This window comes from Oncorhynchus tshawytscha, linkage group LG10 (genome assembly GCF_018296145.1).
Source record: "Oncorhynchus tshawytscha isolate Ot180627B linkage group LG10, Otsh_v2.0, whole genome shotgun sequence".
Classification (NCBI taxonomy): Eukaryota; Metazoa; Chordata; class Actinopteri; order Salmoniformes; family Salmonidae; genus Oncorhynchus; species Oncorhynchus tshawytscha.
This window is the reverse complement of record NC_056438.1, coordinates 56,140,555-56,163,343: the sequence shown is the minus strand read 5'-3', so window position 1 is coordinate 56,163,343 and position 22,789 is coordinate 56,140,555. Positions and strand designations below refer to the sequence as shown.

At 38.3% G+C, this 22,789-nt stretch overlaps 1 protein-coding gene and 1 pseudogene across 1 annotated transcript in view; one reads left to right on the top strand and one right to left on the bottom strand.

Moving 5' to 3' along the window:
• Positions 1-7: 7 nt before the first annotated feature.
• LOC112260470 lies at positions 8-5,362 on the top strand (annotated as a pseudogene).
• Positions 5,363-14,800: 9,438 nt separating this feature from the next.
• The window catches only part of LOC112260467 (beta-1,4-galactosyltransferase 2), a 134,287-nt gene continuing 126,298 nt past the window's right edge, over positions 14,801-22,789 (bottom strand). Inside the window, exon 8 of the mRNA XM_024435603.2 lies at positions 14,801-18,392. Coding sequence (XP_024291371.1) covers positions 18,242-18,392 — 151 coding nt within the window. The 3' untranslated portion in view covers positions 14,801-18,241. The remainder of the gene's footprint in view (positions 18,393-22,789) is intronic.

The window sequence follows — 22,789 nt, the reverse complement described above, 5'->3', positions numbered from 1 at the left end:
TGCACTGGACTAGGTTGTCACGTGTGAATTGTAATTTAACCCACATAGAGGCGTAATAACTTTCCCTCTACAAATTTCTAATCTGTGAAAGACCGGGAGTCGAGAACATAACCTTAGAAAGGTTTTAGGCTAGGACATCTGAAGAAATGTTGTGAGGATGTTATATTCTGCAACAATGTGGCAGATATTGCTCTATAACCATAAACACTAAAGCACATTTTGGCATTTTTAAATCGTGGACACTGGAACACAATCTTTCGGGGGTTTTTTAATATTTTTTTTGGTCATGAAAATGTTTTAAAATAAACACTATTCGATGGGGATTCTGCGTTCCGTGATGTCTCTTCTGTTCTGTGTCCAGGTCGGTCTGGCTTTCTCTGTGGCTGGACAGGAGAATACCTGTGATGCAAACGGCAGCGTCTACAATGTAGGAGAATGGCATTTTTTAGACTCGGACCATTGCATGCAGTGTGAATGCACCACAGAGGGGGTCTTCTTGTGCAAGGACGGAATGCACCTCTTTGCCCACCGCTTGCATCCATGTCAGCCACTATCCCACTGATTGCTGCCCAAGATGTGAGAAGATAGGCTGTGAGTACCAGGGGAGAGGTGTACGAACTGGGACAAAAGTTCCAGGTAGGCTACAATAAATATTGCCGTACTTGGCACGATATGATCAGGTAAATCTTTTTCTCGAATTAATAAAAATAATATTTCTGGGTTGTCATTTACTTCTCAAATGTCTATTGAGTTGACTGATGTATATTGCTTTTCCTCTTACAGTCATGATGGTCGTTCTGCTACCTCCTGAAGTGGGCGCTCCAAAGTCTATCTGTGCGCCCTGGTCAACTGTAAGTGCTGTCATTTTGGAGTGGAAACATCTAGGAGCAACATCCGCTCAGCCGCAAAGTGGTAGGCCACATAAACTCACAGCGATTCAGACAGCTAGCGGGCCGGGGCTAGCAAGCTAGCAGAAGAAGGATGAGGGACGTAGCGACGGAAGAAGTATGGAGATATGGAGAAAAATAAGTATGATTTGCTCTGGTTTGAATCACGCTGTGCAGACTGGCAAGTGTTGTTCGGGCTAAAGGTTAGCTGATGACCGCTAGCAGTGGCTAGCTGACTACTAGATAGTAACTAGTTAGCTGGCTAGCTTCTGTTGGGGGTTCCAGTTCAAAAGTAAAGAAAATAGCAGATCCATACCACATTAAGTGAGGCGGATTGCAGGAGAGGATGTTGAAATTGAGGTTAAGAATAATATTTTTTAAATATATGCGAATAAAAAATATATAAAAAGATATATATACACATGACACGACAAGACAAAGACGTCTGACTGCTATGCCATCTTGTTTGGATACAGTATAGCTGGTTAATTTTACACCTGCTCAATTAGGTTAGAAGCTGAAAAGCTGTTACTGACAGGGACTGTATCTTGTGGAGATACTGCCACATGGAGGCAGTATGCTGCTGTTAAATGCTGAATCTTGCTACATTTACAGCCACTCTATTCAAATGTGACAGTGCAGATGTAAATTGAGAGAACAGATATAGACATAAATCACCCAGTTGATATTGAGATTCTTCTGGGGGCACATTGTAAGTGTTTTGATAATCTCCTTCATAGTCCTCATCCACAATATTGAATGGGTTCTTCAGTAATATTTGTTGTTTGTTTCTAATTGCACCTATGTTTCTAGTTTGCGATTAGGTTGCTGTGCTATTGATTGCATACAACTCTTTGTTGTCTGTTGCTGTAATCAGCAGAGTCATTAGCCACAGTTCAACCTGCTTGAAGAATAAACTCCTTTGCTTCAGTGGAAAGAGGAAAGCAGAGCCAACAAAGCCAAGCAGAAATTCAATACCCCCTCAGTCAATGAATTAAAATATGAAACGACTCTGGCAATAGAAAAGCCAAGCCAGTGAGATTTACTCTTGGCTCATTGTCCTCTTGATGAGGTTATTATGGTTAATGGGAGATCCCTAAGGGGATAATCAGAGGCCCTCTGACACAGCACTGGATGAGCTAAGAGACATTAAGCCCAGAGCCTCATGGTGTTATTTTCTTCCACTTCATTTAACCCAACCTCTGTATCTGAACCACATGCAGAGATGCTGATAAACATCCAATACCGTGACAGGGGAAAACATCTGTTAACGGTTTACATGAACTCAATACACATACAGTACCAGTCAGAAGTTTGAACACACCTACTCATGCAAGGGTTTTTCTTTATTTTACTATGTTCTACATTGTCGAATAATAGTGAAGACATCAAAACTATAAAATAACACAAATGGAATCATGTAGTAACCAAAAAAGTGTTAAACAAATCAGAATATATTTTATATTTTTCAAAGTAGCCACCCTTTGCCTTAATGACAGCTTTGCACACTCTTGGCATTCTCTCTACCAGCTTCACCTGGAATGCTTTTCCAAAAGTCTTGAAGGAGTTCCCACATATGCTGAGCACTTGTTAGTTGCTTTTACTTCACTCTGCTGTCCAACTCATCCCAAACCATCTCAACTGGGTTGAAGTCGGGGGATTGTGGAGGCCAGGTAATCTGATGCAGCATTCCACCACTCTCCTTCTTGGTCAAATAGCCCTTACATAGCCTGGAGGTGTGTTGGGTCATTGTCCTGTTGAAAAACACATTTTAGTCCCACTAAGCGTAAACCAGATGGGATGGCGTATCGCTGCAGAATGCTGTGGTAGCCTTGCTGGTTAAGTGTGCATTGAATTCTAAATGAATCACAGACCGTGTCACCAGCAAAGCACCATCACACCTCCTCCTCCATGCTTCACGGTGGGAACCATTGATGTGGTTATCATCCATTCACCTACCCTGTTCTCAGTGGCAGTCCTCATGAGAGCCAGTTTCATCATAACGCTTGATGGGTTTTGCTACTGCACTTGAAGAAACTTTAAAAGTTTTACAGACTGACTGACCTTCATGTCTTAAAGTAATGATGGATTGTCATTTCTCTGTGCTTATTTGAGCTGTTCTTGCCATAATATGGACTTGGTCGAGTGCCCTGTCTCAATAAATGACAAATAACATCTTGGGAGGTATTTTCTGTCCAACTGCTCATGTCTAACAGTGATACAATATCTGCCAGTGGCAGTCTAAAGAACACTGGTAGGACTATGTCTGTGGTTGCAACCCAAATTACACCCTATTCCCCTATGGCCTCTGGTCAAAAGTAGTGCACTATAAAAGGAATAGGGTGCCATTTGGGACACCGTCTCTGACAGCCTGTGTTCTGTTCTGTGTGATTGGCAGCCAAGTGAGTGCGAGCAGTGTACCTGTGACAGTGATGGCATCGCCCGCTGCCTAGTGGCAGACTGTGCCCCCCCCGCCCTGCGTCAACCCTGTCAACACCAATGGGAAGTGCTGCCCTGAATGCCCAGAGGGTGAGTGAACTGACCTCGTGGTTATTACATAGAACCTGTGAACGGATTACAATTTTTTGAAAGATGTCCCGGAGAGACAGAGAAGTGGGTAATCTCCTGTGGATGATATAGAACATTGAGGGAAATAGGGAAAGAAGGAACGTGTCTAAGTATGTTTCACCTAAGTAGCAGCTAGCATATCCATCAGTGTCAATATTAGCTAGCTACAATCATGATTCCTAAATAATAATTAGCAAAACTCACTCAAATAGCACCTCTTTTTCTCCACACACGCTTACAGTAAGTGGCTGTGCGATATCACAGGTCATCAAATTCTTTATTGACAAGGAAGCATTCTATTTTAAATTACTCTGGGCAAAGGGAGATGAGAGAGGGCTAGATACAGGGAAGATGATGTTCACATTCCTCACATTGTCTATTCTCTGTGCAGAAACAGTTGTTCATAATTGACTTCTTATTGTGATTGATGCATGCCGTTAGTTTTGTCACATTACTGTTGTCAGCACCACAAGCAGCAATATACTGTATGAATGTGATCATTTATCCAAACAAATAGAAGTAGTGGGGGAAGAATAACTATATCAGTATGAAATAATGATCTTCACACACCGTTACCAATGACCGATCCACTCTCTCCTATTCTACCTGAGACACACAATAGCTATTTAAAAGGCAGTTTATCGAGTTGGAAAATGGCCATTTGAAGATGCATTCATGGTTTGATTTTAGGTGGTCTATGACTGCACAATTAAGTATACATAGTTTTTTAAATTACAGTAATTCAGAGTTAATCAAGTCTTATTGTCTGTAGTTAAACTTCCACTGAAAATACCCTCTCCTCTTTACGGTAGAGGTGACAGTTATATCCTCATGGAAAGAGAAGTGCAATGCAAAATATCACAACCAAATGGCAAGTTAAGATAAATTATTGTGTGTTTCCCCAGGGCCCTCCTGCTATGTGGATTTGACCCGCAGCCAGGTGATCCCAGGGGGGGAACCTGTATGGGTGGACTCCTGCACAAAGTGTCACTGTCACGACTCAGGTGACGCTGGCTACTGGGAGGGCAACCGCTGAAGGTTACTTAGGTGGTTATCAGCAGGACTTGAAGAGGAAGAGACACTAACTGTAGCATGTAGTACCAATGTGGATCTATTTGCGTTCTCTTGTCTAAACCTATTCCAAATGACTATCAATGAATGAACTTGTGAAGTGGCAGCTCACTCTCAAATCAAAGTTTGTTCAGGCTTAAAAAGTGGTCTAATGTCAAGATGAGTTAACGTCCCACACAATCTTCTGTCGATACGTAAAACGTATGCATGCATTACTGTAAGTCGCTTTGGATAAAAGCGCCTGCTAAATATTATATATATTATGTTATAAGCTCCAACTATAAGCCTCCATCCCAAATGAATGGGAAACAATGGCACTATCTATTTTTTGGGAGATAGAGGCAGATAGCTGGATCTACACAATGGTTTGGGACCATCTCATGATTCTCATCTTGATATTAGACCACTTTTAAGATCTGAAAACACATCTGATTAACTTAGATTTGGGAGTGAACTATCTTTTGAACATTCCTTGCCGAAAACATTTCCTAATGTAGTTGAAGGAGGGGGCAGTTTGACCCAACTGCCTCCTTAAACTGTATGTATACTGTAAACAAGGATTAAGCCAGTGAAGTAGTAAATGCATATTTCTACGCTAGTTAGACTGTTCCGATGTAATATAGATTATAGAGACTACCTTACATTTTGAGATGTTACACTTATTGGAAGATTTTATTAATTGAGGTATAACATCTCCATTGCGTTTGAATTTGATATGAATGGAACATTATAGATGTGAAAAAATAGGTTCTGAAAGCTAATGCCTAGTGTAAGAAACATTAACATTGTGTATGAATATTATAGTTTTGTAAACTATAAACAACTCACTGTCAGAATGTCAGAGACCCATAATTGTATGTAACTGTGTCAATTTTGCTGGAACCCAGGAAGAGTGGCTGCTGCCTTGGCAGCAGCTAATGGGGATCCATAATATACTGAACAAACATAAATGCAACATATAAGAAAATCTGTCAATTTGAATAAATGTATTAGGCCCAAATCTATTGATTTCACATGACTGAGAATACAGATATGCATCTGTTGGTCACAGATACCTTAAAAAGGGTAGGGGTGTGGATCAGAAAACCAGTCAGCATCTGGTGTGACCACCATTTGCCTCATGCAGTGCGACTTCGCAAAGAGTTGATCAGGCTGTTGATTGTGGCCTGTGGAATGTTGTCCCACTCCTCTTCAATGGCTGTGCGAAGTTGCTAGCTATTGGTGGGAACTGGGAAGAGAAACTGTTCTTCTTCTGTATGTTTGTGTGCAGCATATTGGTCCATGCTGGCATGAATAGACTACATGGATAGACTACACGGATAGACTACATGAATAGACTAAATTGATAGACTACATGGATAGACTACATGAATAGACTACATGGATAGACTATATGGATATATATATTATATGAATAGACTATATGGATAGACTATATGGATAGATATATTATATGAATAGACTATATGGATAGATATATTATATGAATAGACTATGGATAGACTACATGGATAGACTATATGGACAGACTATATGGATAGACTATGGATAGACTACATGGATAGACTATATGGATAGACTACATGGATAGACTACATGGATAGACTATATAGATAGACTACATGGATAGACTATATGGATAGACTACATGGATAGGCTATATGGATAGACTACATGGATAGACTACATGGATAAACTATATGGATAGACTCCATGGATAGACTATATAGATAGACTACATGGATAGACTATATGGATAGACTACATGGATAGGCTATATGGATAGACATATTATATGAATAGACTATATGGATAGACTATATGGATAGATATATTATATGAATAGACTATATGGATATATATATTATATGAATAGACTATATGGATAGACTACAAGGATAGACTATATGGATAGATATATTATATGAATAGACTATATGGATAGATATATTATGAATAGACTATGGATAGACTACATGGATAGACTATATGGATAGACTATATGGATAGACTATATGGATAGACTATGGATAGACTACATGGATAGACTATATGGATAGACTACATGGATATACAACATGGATAGACTATATGGATAGACTACATGGATAGACTATATGGATAGACTACATGGATAGACTATATGGATAGACTACATAGATAGACTATATGGATAGACTATATGGATAGACTACATGGATAGGCTATATGGATAGACTACATGGATAGGCTATATGGATAGACTGCATGGATAGACTACATGGATAGGCTATATGGATAGATATATTATATGGATAGACTATATGGATAGACTACATGGATAGATTATATGGATAGACTACGTGGATAGGCTATATGGATAGACTACATGGTTAGACTATATGGATAGACTACATGGATAGACTACATGGATAGGCTATATGGATAGACTACATGGATAGACTATATGGATAGGCTATATGGATAGACTACATGGATAGACTACATGGATAGGCTATATGGATAGACTACATGGATAGACTACATGGATAGGCTATATGGATTGACTACATGGATAGATATATTATATGAATAGACTATATGGATAGACTATATGGATAGATATATTATATGAATAGACTATATGGATAGACTATATGGATAGATATATTATATGAATAGACTATATGGATAGACTATATGGATAGATATATTATATGAATAGACTATATGGATAGACTACATGGATAGACTATATGGATAGACTATATGGATAGACTACATGGATAGGCTATATGGATAGACTACATGGATAGACTACATGGATAGGCTATATGGATTGACTACATGGATAGATATATTATATGAATAGACTATATGGATAGACTATATGGATAGATATATTATATGAATAGACTATATGGATAGGCTATATGGATAGACTATATGGATAGATATATTATATGAATAGACTATATGGATAGACTACATGGACAGACTATATGGATAGACTACATGGATAGACTATATGGATAGACTACATGGATATACGACATAGATAGACTATATGGATAGACTATATGGATAGACTACATGGATAGGCTATATGGATAGACTACATGGATAGGCTATATGGATAGACTACATGGATAGACTATATGGATAGACTACATGGATAGACTATATGGATAGACTACATGGATAGACTATATGGATAGACTACATGGATAGGCTATATGGATAGACTATATGGATAGACTATATGGATAGACTACATGGATAGGCTATATGGATAGACTACATGGATAGACTACATGGATAGACTACATGGATAGACTATATGGATATACTTTATGGATAGACTACATGGATAGACTACATGGATAGACTATATGGATAGACTATATGGATAGGTTATATGGATAGACTACATGGGTAGACTACATGTATAGACTATATTGATAGACTATATGGATAGACTACATGGATAGATAGACTATATGGATAGATAGACTACATGGATAGATAGACTATATGGATAGACTACATGTATATACTACATGGATAGACTATATGGATAGACTATATGGATAGACTACATGTATAGACTACATGGATAGACTACATGGATAGACTATATGGATAGACTACATGTATAGACTATATGGATAGACTACATGGATAGACTTCATGGATAGACTATATGGATATATAGACTATATGGATAGACTATATGGATAGACTATGTGGATAGATAGACTATATGAATAGACTATATGGATAGAGTCCATGGATAGATAGACTATATGGATAGACTACATGGATAGATAGACTATATGGATAGATGTACTATATGGATAGACTACATGGATAGACTATATGGATTGACTATATGGATAGATATACTATATGGATAGACTACATGTATAGACTACATGGATAGACTTTCTGGATAGACTACACGGATAGACTATATGGATAGACTACATGGATAGACTGCATGGATAGACTGCATGGATAGACTACACGGATATACTATATGGATAGACTACATGTATAGACTACATGGATAGACTTTCTGGATAGACTACACGGATAGACTATATGGATAGACTACATGTATAGACTACATGGATAGACTTTCTGGATAGACTACACGGATAGACTATATGGATAGACTACATGTATAGACTACATGGATAGACTTTCTGGATAGACTACACGGATAGACTATATGGATAGACTACATGTATAGACTACATGGATAGACTTTCTGGATAGACTACACGGATAGACTATATGGATAGACTACATGGATAGACTGCATGGATAGACTATATGGATAGACTACATGGATAGATAGACTTTATGGATAGATGTACAATATGGATAGACTATATGGATAGACTGCATGGATAGACTATATGGATAGACTGCATGGATAGACTATATGGATAGACTACATGGATATACAACATGGATAGACTATATGGATGTACTACATGGATATACAACATGGATAGACTATATGGATGTACTATATGGATATACAACATGGATAGACTGCATGGATAGACTATATGGATAGACTACATGGATATACAACATGGATAGACTATATGGATGTACTATATGGATAGACTACATGGATAGATAGACTACATGGATATACAACATGGATAGACTATATGGATGTACTATATGGATAGACTACATGGATAGATAGACTACATGGATAGATAGACTACATGGATAGACTATATTGATAAACTATATGGATAGACTACATGGATAGATAGACTTTATGGATAGATAGACTCTTTGGATAGACTGTATGGATAGATAGACTACATGGATAGACTACATGGATAGATAGAATATATGGATAGACTATATGGATAGATAGACTATAGGATAGACTACATGGATAGACTATATGGATAGAGAACATGGATAGACTACATGGATAGACTATATGGATAGACTATATGGATAGACTACATGGATAGACTATTTGGATTGACTACATGTATAGACTACATGGATAGACTATATGGATAGAGAACATGGATAGACTACATGGATAGACTATATGGATACGTTATATGGATAGACTACATGGATAGACTACATGGATAGACTATATTGATAAACTATATGGATAGACTACATGGATAGATAGACTTTATGGATAGATAGACTCTTTGGATAGACTGTATGGATAGATAGACTACATGGATAGACTACATGGATAGATTATATGGATAGACTACATGGATAGGCTATATGGATATACTACATGGATAGGCTATATGGATAGACTACATGGATAGACTATATGGATAGACTACATGGATAGGCTATATGGATAGACTACATGGATAGACTACATGGATAGGCTATATGGATTGACTACATGGATAGATATATTATATGAATAGACTATATGGATAGACTATATGGATAGATATATTATATGAATAGACTATATGGATAGGCTATATGGATAGACTATATGGATAGATATATTATATGAATAGACTATATGGATAGACTATATGGATAGACTATATGGATAGACTACATGGATAGACTATATGGATAGACTACATGGATATACGACATAGATAGACTATATGGATAGACTATATGGATAGACTACATGGATAGACTATATGGATAGACTACATGGATAGACTATATGGATAGACTACATGGATAGACTATATGGATAGACTACATGGATAGACTATATGGATAGACTACATGGATAGACTATATGGTTAGACTACATGGATAGACTATATGGTTAGACTACATGGATAGACTATATGGTTAGACTACATGGATAGACTATATGGTTAGACTATATGGATAGACTACATGGATAGACTACATGGATAGACTATATGGATATACTTTATGGATAGACTACATGGATAGACTACATGGATAGACTATATGGATAGACTATATGGATAGGTTATATGGATAGACTACATGGGTAGACTACATGGATAGACTATATTGATAGACTATATGGATAGATAGACTACATGGATAGATAGACTATATGGATAGATAGACTACATGGATAGACTATATGGATAGACTACATGGATAGACTACATGGATAGACTATATGGATAGACTACATGGATATACGACATAGATAGACTATATGGATAGACTATATGGATAGACTACGTGGATAGGCTATATGGATAGACTACATGGTTAGACTATATGGATAGACTATATGGATATATAGGCTATATGGATAGACTATATGGATAGACTATGTGATAGATAGACTATATGAATAGACTATATGGATAGAGTCCATGGATAGATAGACTATATGGATAGACTACATGGATAGATAGACTATATGGATAGATGTACTATATGGATAGACTACATGGATAGACTATATGGATTGACTATATGGATAGATATACTATATGGATAGACTACATGTATAGACTACATGGATAGACTTTCTGGATAGACTACACGGATAGACTATATGGATAGACTACATGGATAGACTGCATGGATAGACTGCATGGATAGACTACACGGATATACTATATGGATAGACTACATGTATAGACTACATGGATAGACTTTCTGGATAGACTATATGGATAGATATACTATATGGATAGACTACATGTATAGACTACATGGATAGACTTTCTGGATAGACTACACGGATAGACTATATGGATAGACTACATGGATAGACTGCATGGATAGACTTTCTGGATAGACTACACGGATATACTATATGGATAGACTACATGTATAGACTACATGGATAGACTTTCTGGATAGACTACACGGATAGACTATATGGATAGACTACATGTATAGACTACATGGATAGACTTTCTGGATAGACTACACGGATAGACTATATGGATAGACTACATGTATAGACTACATGGATAGACTTTCTGGATAGACTACACGGATAGACTATATGGATAGACTACATGTATAGACTACATGGATAGACTTTCTGGATAGACTACACGGATAGACTATATGGATAGACTACATGGATAGACTGCATGGATAGACTATATGGATAGACTACATGGATAGATAGACTTTATGGATAGATGTACAATATGGATAGACTATATGGATAGACTGCATGGATAGACTATATGGGATAGACTGCATGGATAGACTATATGGATAGACTACATGGATATACAACATGGATAGACTATATGGATGTACTACATGGATATACAACATGGATAGACTATATGGATGTACTATATGGATAGACTACATGGATAGATAGACTATATGGATAGACTACATGGATATACAACATGGATAGACTATATGGATGTACTATATGGATAGACTACATGGATAGATAGACTTTATGGATATATGTACTATATGGATAGACTATATGGATGTACTATATGGATAGACTACATGGATAGACTACATGGATAGACTACATGGATAGACTATATTGATAAACTATATGGATAGACTACATGGATAGATAGACTTTATGGATAGATAGACTCTTTGGATAGACTGTATGGATAGATAGACTACATGGATAGACTACATGGATAGATAGAATATATGGATAGATAGACTATAGGGATAGACTACATGGATAGACTATATGGATAGAGAACATGGATAGACTACATGGATAGACTATATGGATAGACTACATGGATAGACTATTTGGATTGACTCCATGTATAGACTACATGGATAGACTATATGGATAGAGAACATGGATAGACTACATGGATAGACTATATGGATACGTTATATGGATAGACTACATGGATAGACTACATGGATAGACTATATGGATATATAGACTATATGGATAGACTATGTGGATAGATAGACTACATGAATAGACTATATGGATAGAGTCCATGGATAGATAGACTATATGGATAGACTATATGGATTGACTACATGGATAGATGTACTATATGGATAGACTACATGGATAGACTATATGGATAGATATACTATATGGCTAGACTGTATGGATAGATAGACTACATGGATATACTACCTGGATATACTTTATGGATAGACTACATTGATAGATATACTATATGGATAGACTACATTGATTGACTACATGGATAGATATACTATATAGATAGACTACATGTATAGACTACATGGATAGACTTTCTGGATAGAGTACATGGATAGACTATATGGATAGACTACATGGATAGACTATATGGATAGACTACATGGATAGACTACATGGATAGACTATATGGATAGACTACATGGATAGACTACATGGATAGACTATATGGATAGACTATATGGTTAGACTATATGGATAGGTTATATGGATAGACTATATGGATAGACTACATGGATAGATAGACTTTATGGATAGGCTGTATGGATAGATAGACTATATGGATAGACTGTATGGATAGACTGTATGGATAGATAGACTACATGGATAGACTATATGGATAGACTACATGGATAGATAGACTATATGGATAGACTATATGGATAGACTACATGGATAGATAGACTTTATGGATAGACTGTATGGATAGATAGACTAAATGGATAGACTACATGGTTAGACTATATGGATAGAGTACATGGATAGACTACATGGATAGACTACATGGATAGACTATATGGTTAGACTATATGGATAGGTTATATGGATAGACTCTATTGATAGACTATATGGATAGACTACATGGATAGATAGACTTTATGGATAGACTGTATGGATAGATAGACTACATTGATAGACTATATGGATATAGAATATATGGATAGACTATATGGATAGACTACATGGATAGATAGACTATATGGATAGATTGACTGTATGGATAGATAGACTTTATAGATAGACTATATAGATAGATAGACTATATAGATAGATAGACTATATGGATAGATTGACTGTATGGATAGATAGACTTTATAGATAGACTATATGGATAGACTACATGGATAGATAGACTATATGGATAGATTGACTGTATGGATAGATAGACTTTATAGATAGACTATATAGATAGATAGACTATATAGATAGATAGACTATATGGATAGATAGACTTTATGCCAACATCCAAGCCTTGTCATTTCAGGACTGGCTCTGATTACACCTCTCCAGTCGACTCTCCTCATGTCTCTTGATTATGTTATTGAATTGTTGTACATAGTTTATCTTTTATCCATGCCTTTTGTAACTCCCTCCATCTTTCATTAAAACCCCAATGTAAACTTACAGTAAGTGAAAATAAAGTGTCTTTGTTTGTCCTTGTATGTCCATTGACTATACTGTCTACATTGTGTTGCCATTGTTGTGTAGAAGGATGTTTATTACACACTGGATGTCTTGTCAGTAAGGGGATGCCTGTGGTCCATTGTCCTATTTCCCCAAATCCCTGTTGTTGACAGTTTGGGGACAGTGCTGGCATCTCAACAATAACTGTTTGGTTTTCTGTTTAACCAAGGTGGTGTGGATTTCTCTCTGAGACAGTATGAACATAGTTCTAACACAACCTAGAAATGATCCTTTCTTTGTAATGCATCCACTGATGGGAGCGGGGCTTGGTCCATACTGCTATTAGTAAATATTATATTGTTGATGATAATTCCAAAAATGTGCACCACATTATTAGAATTTGGCTAACGCAAACAATTTGTAACCTAGGTATAGCCCCCCCTTAGAGGAGCAAAGTAGTTTTAGTGTTTCAATTTTTGCCGCAATGCAGTGTGATGGTGTTTCTTAATCTCCCTCTAACATTAAGACTTACTAGTCGAAAGAACAGCTTTTCAACATTTATAATTACTGATATATAAAAAATTCAAATACATTTTTTTTTTTACCTCTACCAATTCCACTTTGTCTTTAAAAGCAGAAGGAGTTCTTTCTTCAGTCTCAGCACATTTTCTATTTTCTATTACGCCCCAAAGACAGAGTGAATGAGAAATGTTTCAGAAGTTTCTTTGAATGCCATGGCAACTGGAAACAATGGAGGGAAAAAACTATTATCAGCCCCATTGTCAGGACCGTGGACAGATCCATCCCAATGGCACTACTATTCCCTACTTAGTGCACTACTTTTGCCTGAATCCCTATGGACCCTGGTCAATAGGGACACTGGACAAAAGTGCACTATAAAGGGAATATGGTGCAATTTGGGATGCAACTGACAACATGCATGTGAAATCTATTTCCTCCATCTGGCAAGGAAAAACAAACCAATCAGATAAGTGTATCTCATTTACCATCAGATTTATTGATTGTATAGAAAAAGTAGGTTTGATATGACATTATGCATTCTATATAAGATATAACATTTTCAACATTCAATGTACAAAACCTAGATAGATACAGTAAATCTTTAAAAATGCACTCAGGCTTGAAGACCTGAGGCAGTCAGTAGTTGATGTTGTTCTCCAATGCCCTCATCCTATCTTGTTCCTGTTTCAGTTACCCACCACTTCCTTTAAACAACAGCTCTGACAATTATGGAAAAGATTGCTCAATGAGCAGTAGGTTGAAACGTATAAGAAGGAGGAAGCTGTGCAATGTCTGCCAACAGGAGATGGATGAAGAGAGAACTTCAGACACTCCAAAGGCTGGATAGTACATTAGCATTCCACCTGTCAGCTTTTCCTACTCAAGGCTGCATCAAAAACATGGTCAACGAAAAAAGCTGATGCTCCGCAATTATACATTAGCAGGACAAACTGAAGATAATAATAGTTGACTGCAGGGAGGGTGGGAGCAAAGGGATGCAGCCAAAATGACACCCTATTGCCTACATAGTGCACTACCTTTGACCAGGGCCCATAGGGGCCCCATAGTGCACTATGTGGGGAATGGGGTGCCATTTGGGACGCAGCCGAAGAGTGGTGCTTTAGCACTGATTCATAGCTGGCGTGTTGTGAAAGAGAGAGATAGTCCTGGGAAGGATGTCTCTAAGCTTATGCTGAAAGGTCCCCCTGTCAATACGCATCATATCAAATCTATATTATACAGTACCTACAATGTTATACCACAGTCACTAGTGGGGCAGAATACAGCCTATAGGCCAAACAAGATAATATCATGGATATACCAATATGATTCATGATTAGATTGATATAATAGAACCAATAGGATTTATTATTCCTGTTGTAGCCTACTTGGTTCATGATCTCCATATAGATATCAAGTCAACAGAACAGACTGAGTTCTATTATACGTTTTTCTCTGTTCACAACACAAATGACATGATAATGCCTGTCCATGCACCTGTAATGATCGCTACTAACCTGTTGAGTGAGTCTACAAGTCTGATATGTACAGAAATCACATCTTGTAGTCTACCGTACAGTAAACTAAATATGCAACAATTTCTTGGACTGGAGTTATGATAAAAAGCCATCATTGTCAGAAAAATAAAAAATAAATGAATTTAATGAAACCAGTGAATACAACTTCAGTACCAAGTTTTCTCGGGTTGTGTGCTGCATCAGTAGTGAATCTGTTAAACAGATTTTAGGCAATGAGGATGCTAGCTATATGTAAAAGCTCCTTCCCAAAGTTCCAAGTAGTATATTTAGCCTTTTGGAGAATTATTCCCTCAGCATTGAACATAAAAGCAGAAGCTTGGCAGCCTGATGAATCATACTATACTGGGACCATAGGCAGGAATATGTGAAATTCTAAATCCTGTGGCCCACAGTCATCAGAGAGCAGTGCATACACAGTACATCCATTTGACAGTTACATTTAAATAGAGTAGTGTAAAACGATGTCAGTCTCCAGTGTTGAATGGGGAGTGCTCTCTTTTCCAAGGGCACAGCAACTCACACCAGTAGTAACGAACTGAAAAATGAAAAAGCAGAATGAGAGAGAGAGGAGAGAAAAGAGAGAGAGGGATTGTTGAAATCCCGCTGATATTTCTATAGAGGAGCACTGTGCTTCAGATACAGCTGTCTGTGTGTTCATCAGATGGCCAAGTACAGAGAAACATTGTGGTGTTCACAGACACACACGGCACAAAGAGAGAGATATGGCCTTGCCAGAGAGAGGAATAAAAGGCAGTGGAGGGTGTTGTCGAGAGGAAAAAAGGGAAATGCACTCCATCTTTAAAAGACTCTTCAAAATAAACAGAGGGGAAACTGGTTGGTTGGAGCATCTCTAAATACTCACTGACTCAAGCCTGGCCAAGAAAACCATTGATAGTACAAAAAGATTTCCACGTCACTTCACACAAAAGGAACGTCATTAAAAAAAATCCCAAAATGCAGCATTCCTTATCATTGCCCCTCATAAAAATTCTGAAGGCATCAGTTTGGTGTTTAGGCAGTACAAAAAAAGGAGAAGAGAGTGAGAGAAGAAAAAGCTTACTTACTTAAGACGTTAAAAGGCTTTCATACACTGGTAGTGTTAATAGTAATACGATATTAGATTTGTTCTTACTGTATGTGGGCTAGTTTTCCATTTATTCTAGGGGAATCCACCCCGAGGAAATAACTAACTTCCGTTGTGTTCTTATCACCTCAGTGCAGTGTGCTTCTGCCTCGGAATGGATGGAATGAATGCTACAATGCAAATATTCACCATACTAGACTCTCCTTATCAACATCATTCACAATTCCCACCACTAGGTTATCAATGCCTTATCATTTTATTAAATTCAAAATGAAAACTTTAAAAAAAACGAGTAAAGAGTCTTGTATTTTGAGCAAGATATGATCCTCTTCTAAAACTGCCAGTATCCATTGTTAAACAGCAAAGGTTTAAACTCCCATCACTATCTACTATAACCTTTGTGAGTGAGAACCCGTCAGAACACGTCTGATGGTCACCTGTTAGAACCATGCCAGAAGTTCATCTTATGTTCTTTTTACTGGACCTCTCTTCTCCACAAACAGGTCAAAACCAGTTCCTTAGATAGTCATACCCATAAACTACTAGGTCTTTATTCACTGTATGTCTCTCAAACTTGTTTCCATCCACAGATAGTAACAATTCTTTGTCACAAGCAAAAGAGACCAAAGAGAGACCGGAGTTGGTGCACAATGTCGCTCTGCTTCAGAACCATTTGTCAATGGCAGAGACATGGGAAATGGAGAAAGCCTGCGTTAGATGCAGGCACAGACAGTACACATTCATTTTGCGCCAATATAGTATGTTCTGATTGACAGATAGATTCTCACAGAGAGATCAGGGCTGCTCTTCTTGGTTCTGCTCCAGTACCTCTGAATCCCAAACCCAGCCCCCAGCGTGTCAACGATCCAATGTCGATATGACTCCCCTTGAACCCTGGACATCCTCATCCCTATTGCTGTGTGTTTCATGTACAGTATGCACATTTCCAGAACAGCACTGTGGCTCCAGCCAGGAGAATGAATCTGATCTAATACATCCCCCTTCTTCATCTATTCCTGAGAGTTAGTCCCCCCCAGAGTCAGCTAGTCAGCATCCCAGGTTGGAGGCCTGCCGTAACCATTGAGCTGTGAGCAGTGTTGGACTGCAACAGGTATGTATCTCCACTCAGAGTGGGCTGTGAGGGGTCTTGGCGGGCTCCTAGCCCAGGTCAGTGGGGGGTATCTGGGTCTGCGTCGGGCTGAGGGAGGTGGAGGCAGAGATGGAGGCTCTCTACTGTGCATTATCGTTCTCTGCCCCATCTCCCTCCATCTCCATGTCCAGGCCGGGTCTCTCTATCTGTCTATCCCCTAAAAGGCCGGGGCGGGGGCTTGCCGATCTCCACAGAGATGTTGGTGTAGAGAGGGTACTTCTTAAACTGGAGCACGCGGTACGTTAACGTGCTGATCCCGTCTCTCTTCATAGTGTTCTTGGTGTTCTGGATCTTATTGAATCTGGAGAAGATGAAGGGAAAAGTCATTATTATTATTACAGGGAAATGTTATCATTGTAGCAAGCAGTGAAATGTTACTGTATGTTTTACTTTTTCATCATTGTGGCTAACGTACTGTACAGGTTGGTTTTGCATGTTTCTTGTTATTCCCATATTGGACAATAGGTGGTGATATGGGCATGTATTGGAACTCAGAGGACACATACAGGAATCATCCAGCTGTAACAGTCATCCATTGTCCAATGCCAAGGCCGCAATGCCCAATGGTTTTCTCAGATGTCCTTTTACTGTTTGAGAAAGCCATGGATAAACTGCCTCGGTAGCTGTGTGCTGGGCATATCCGATCTTCAAAGAAAAGTGAATGGCTCAAACAAGATGTATTTTTATGTGCTTTGACATTAACCCACTACGACACAATCCAAGTCAACCCAAGAAGAACCCAGCAGCAGCAGCTAAACAGAGATTTCTATAGACACAGATCTATTCAGGAATCTACATTAAAGCTAAATTACTTTTAGGCTATGTGCCCTTTAAATGACAGGGTAAAGAGTGACAGAGAGAGAGGGGGGAAAGATTTATCTATAAAGAGGAGAGAAGATTAAAAGCCTGACTGCGCTCTACTACTGTACTTAATCAGTCTCTCAATGATCTCACAATGAGGCCTGTGTTGGAGAGATCTGAGATATTCTCACATATTACTTAAATATGGACTGTAATAGTGGAAAATGGCATCTCTTAGAGTAAGGAGTCACACTAAAAGCTTCCCTAATTCATGTTTTGGTGCCTACTTATTTAGGCAAGGCAGCAGGCAAAAAAGCCATAAAACCACCACTTAATATGAGATGATTTATGATTGGATATTTGATGATGACGCTACTCTGGAAGGAGGAAGCCTTGTATCCACTGATTTAATATGCATGAGCCCCGGTGCATGGAGGTGCTAACTAATCTTTTGGACTTGAGATGAATGGTAGGCTTTCTTCTTTTGGCAAGCCTAATGTCTCATTACCATGTCCAAACCACATCTCCTACTTCCTACTGACCAAACAGAGCAGGGTGGGGCCAGTAACAGAGCTGTAAAGGTAGTCAACATGAATCAACAAAAACATCCATGTTGGTAAACAGTAAACACTGGCCGTAGTAGGAGATTAGAACCACTCTCTCCTGGATACACTGACGGATGCCCTGGAATGTGTGGATGGTAAAATTGGTTTTCTAGCAGAATCTGCATAATTATGGTAAACAAGGCTAATTCGTTGAGCTAAGAGTAATTTTGGAGGCATAATGCTTTATCATGCGAGGACAGGTACAACATAATAATCAGAGTGCAAGGATAGAATAATTCGTTTTTTTTCAGGAAATAAAACAGTTTTTAGAGACAGTGACTTAAAAAAATACATATATATTAATATTTTTTATTAGGATCCCCATTAGCTAACGCCATAACGCTAGCTAATCTTCCTGGGGTCCAACACCAATTAACAAGACATTACAAACAACCACAATCAAGACTTCATAAACATTCAACAAGTAGACAATACAGATAATTAAAAAACCTGACAGGAAATACATTTAACATTCAGTTGATGCTTTCTATTTGCTGTCCAGTCATATGGTCTATCACATTAGATGTTATTTTATTCTTTTCTTGAAGGTGGATTTACTTTTTGCCTGAGAAATATGGATGGTAAAGAGTTCCGTTCAGCTATGGCTCGATATAAAACTGTAGATGAAGGCGATTTGTCCTTGGCTTGGGTTGTCTTAGATGCCCTGAATTTGCCTGTCTGGTTTGGTGGTTATGCGTGTTGCTAGTATGTACTAACCGGACTGAAAAATACTGTGTTTTTTTTAAAATATAACATTCAGAAGAAAATCAGAAGACTGGATAGTAAATTGTTTTCAACGTGAAGCCATGAGAGATTCTGATGCATTTGGATAATATTCATGCGGTTAGAGCAATGAAGAGAATCTGGCAACCCTGTTTTGAGCCATTTGGAGCTTTTTCATATCTTTCTATGCTGCAGATGACCATATAACTGGACAGTACTCTAAGTGTGATAGGACCAGGGATTGACCATATAACTGGACAGTACTCTGTGTGATAGGACCAGGGATTGACCATATAACTGGACAGTACTCTAAGTGTGTTAGGACCAGGGATTGACCATATAACTGCACAGTACTCTGTGTGATAGGACCAGGGATTGACCATATAACCAGACAGTACTCTAAGTGTGATAGGACCAGGCATTGACCATATAACTGGACAGTACTCTGTGTGATAGGACCAGGGATTGACCATATAACCAGACAGTACTCTAAGTGTGATAGGACCAGGCATTGACCATATAACCAGACAGTACTCTAAGTGTGATAGGACCAGGCATTGACCATATAACCAGACAGTACTCTAAGTGTGATAGGACCAGGGATTGACCATATAACTAGACAGTACTCTAAGTGTGATAGGACCAGGGATTGACCATATAACTGGACAGTACTCTAAGTGTGATAGGACCAGGGATTGACCATATAACTGGACAGTACTCTGTGTGATAGGACCAGGGATTGATCATATAACTGGACAGTACTCTGTGTGATAGGACCAGGGATTGACCATATAACCAGACAGTACTCTAAGTGTGATAGGACCAGGCATTGACCATATAACTGGACAGTACTCTGTGTGATAGGACCAGGGATTGACCATATAACCAGACAGTACTCTAAGTGTGATAGGACCAGGCATTGACCATATAACCAGACAGTACTCTAAGTGTGATAGGACCAGGCATTGACCATATAACCAGACAGTACTCTAAGTGTGATAGGACCAGGGATTGACCATATAACTAGACAGTACTCTAAGTGTGATAGGACCAGGGATTGACCATATAACTGGACAGTACTCTAAGTGTGATAGGACCAGGGATTGACCATATAACTGGACAGTACTCTGTGTGATAGGACCAGGGATTGATCATATAACTGGACAGTACTCTGTGTGATAGGACCAGGGATTGACCATATAACTGGACAGTACTCTAAGTGTGTTAGGACCAGGGATTGACCATATAACTGGACAGTACTCTAAGTGTGATAGGACCAGCGATTGAATCCCCTGATTCAGTGGGCTAGATGTTACATACTCTGAAAATGTTCTTGTAACAGCAATTCCCTTACCCATCTTAATAACAATATTATCTATGTGTTCTGACCATGATAAAGCTGCGTCCTAGTAGTTTCGTTTTTCTCACTTGCTCTACATGCGTTCTATTCATCGAGAAATTGAATTGGGGATCATCAGCAAGCATATATCTTGAACCAAATACATTACATTGAGTTTTAGGAACAAGACACTGTTGTTGTTCTTGTGCATCCTTCCTCTATGTACTACACACCACAGGAGCTTGGTGGCACCTTAATTGGGGAGGACTGGCTCGTGTTAATGACTGGAGTGGAATCAGTGGAATGGTATGAAATACATCAAACACATGGTTTCAGGTGTTTGATGCCATTCCATTTGAGCCGTTCCTGCCATTATGACGAGCCGTCCTCCCCTCAGCAGCCTCCTGTGCTACACACATCATAATTGACGAGTATATAGGCTTATTATGACCTTATTATTAAAACATCAGAGGCTTTAATATCTTAACTCCAGTGAACCGGGCTAAAGGCCCTAAACATACTGATCAAAGCACCTTAAAACTCCTCATTTAATACCCAAGAATAAAGAGGAAAAGTTCAACAGCACCAGCCCAGTAAATACGCTGGCAGAATTTTGAGCAGTGCACTCTCTCTAAAAGGTTTGGCTATAAAAACCCAGATCCTTTCAAGGCCTTTCTACTTTCCTCCATTTTAAAACCCAAATCTCTTATTATACGAATCAAAACACTCTTCAAATAATCCCCATAGCATTTTAATGAGGGACAAACATTTTTTGGGGGGTAGGGGGGGTTTCCCTAATAGGGCTTTCTCTGTCTCTCTTTCCTCTTCAAGACATGAATGAATAATTTATTAGCCCCAAACAAATTGTATACATGGCACCTCAACTTTCGCTAAAGCCGAGGCTCATGGATCAGAACCAAGTCAGGCTGGAGAATAAATAAAGCTTTGTTAGAAATGCCAGTCAGCGGATGAAGGGCTATCTATCTATCTATCTATCTATCTATCTATCTATCTATCTATCTATCTATCTATCTATCTATCTATCTATCTATCTATCTATCTATCTATCTATCTATCTATCTATCTATCTATCTATCTATCTATCTATCTATCTATCTATCTATCTATCTATCTATCTATCTATCTATCTATCTATCTATCTATCTATCTATCTATCTATCTATCTATCTGTCTGTCTGTCTGTCTGTCTGTCTGTCTGTCTGTCTGTCT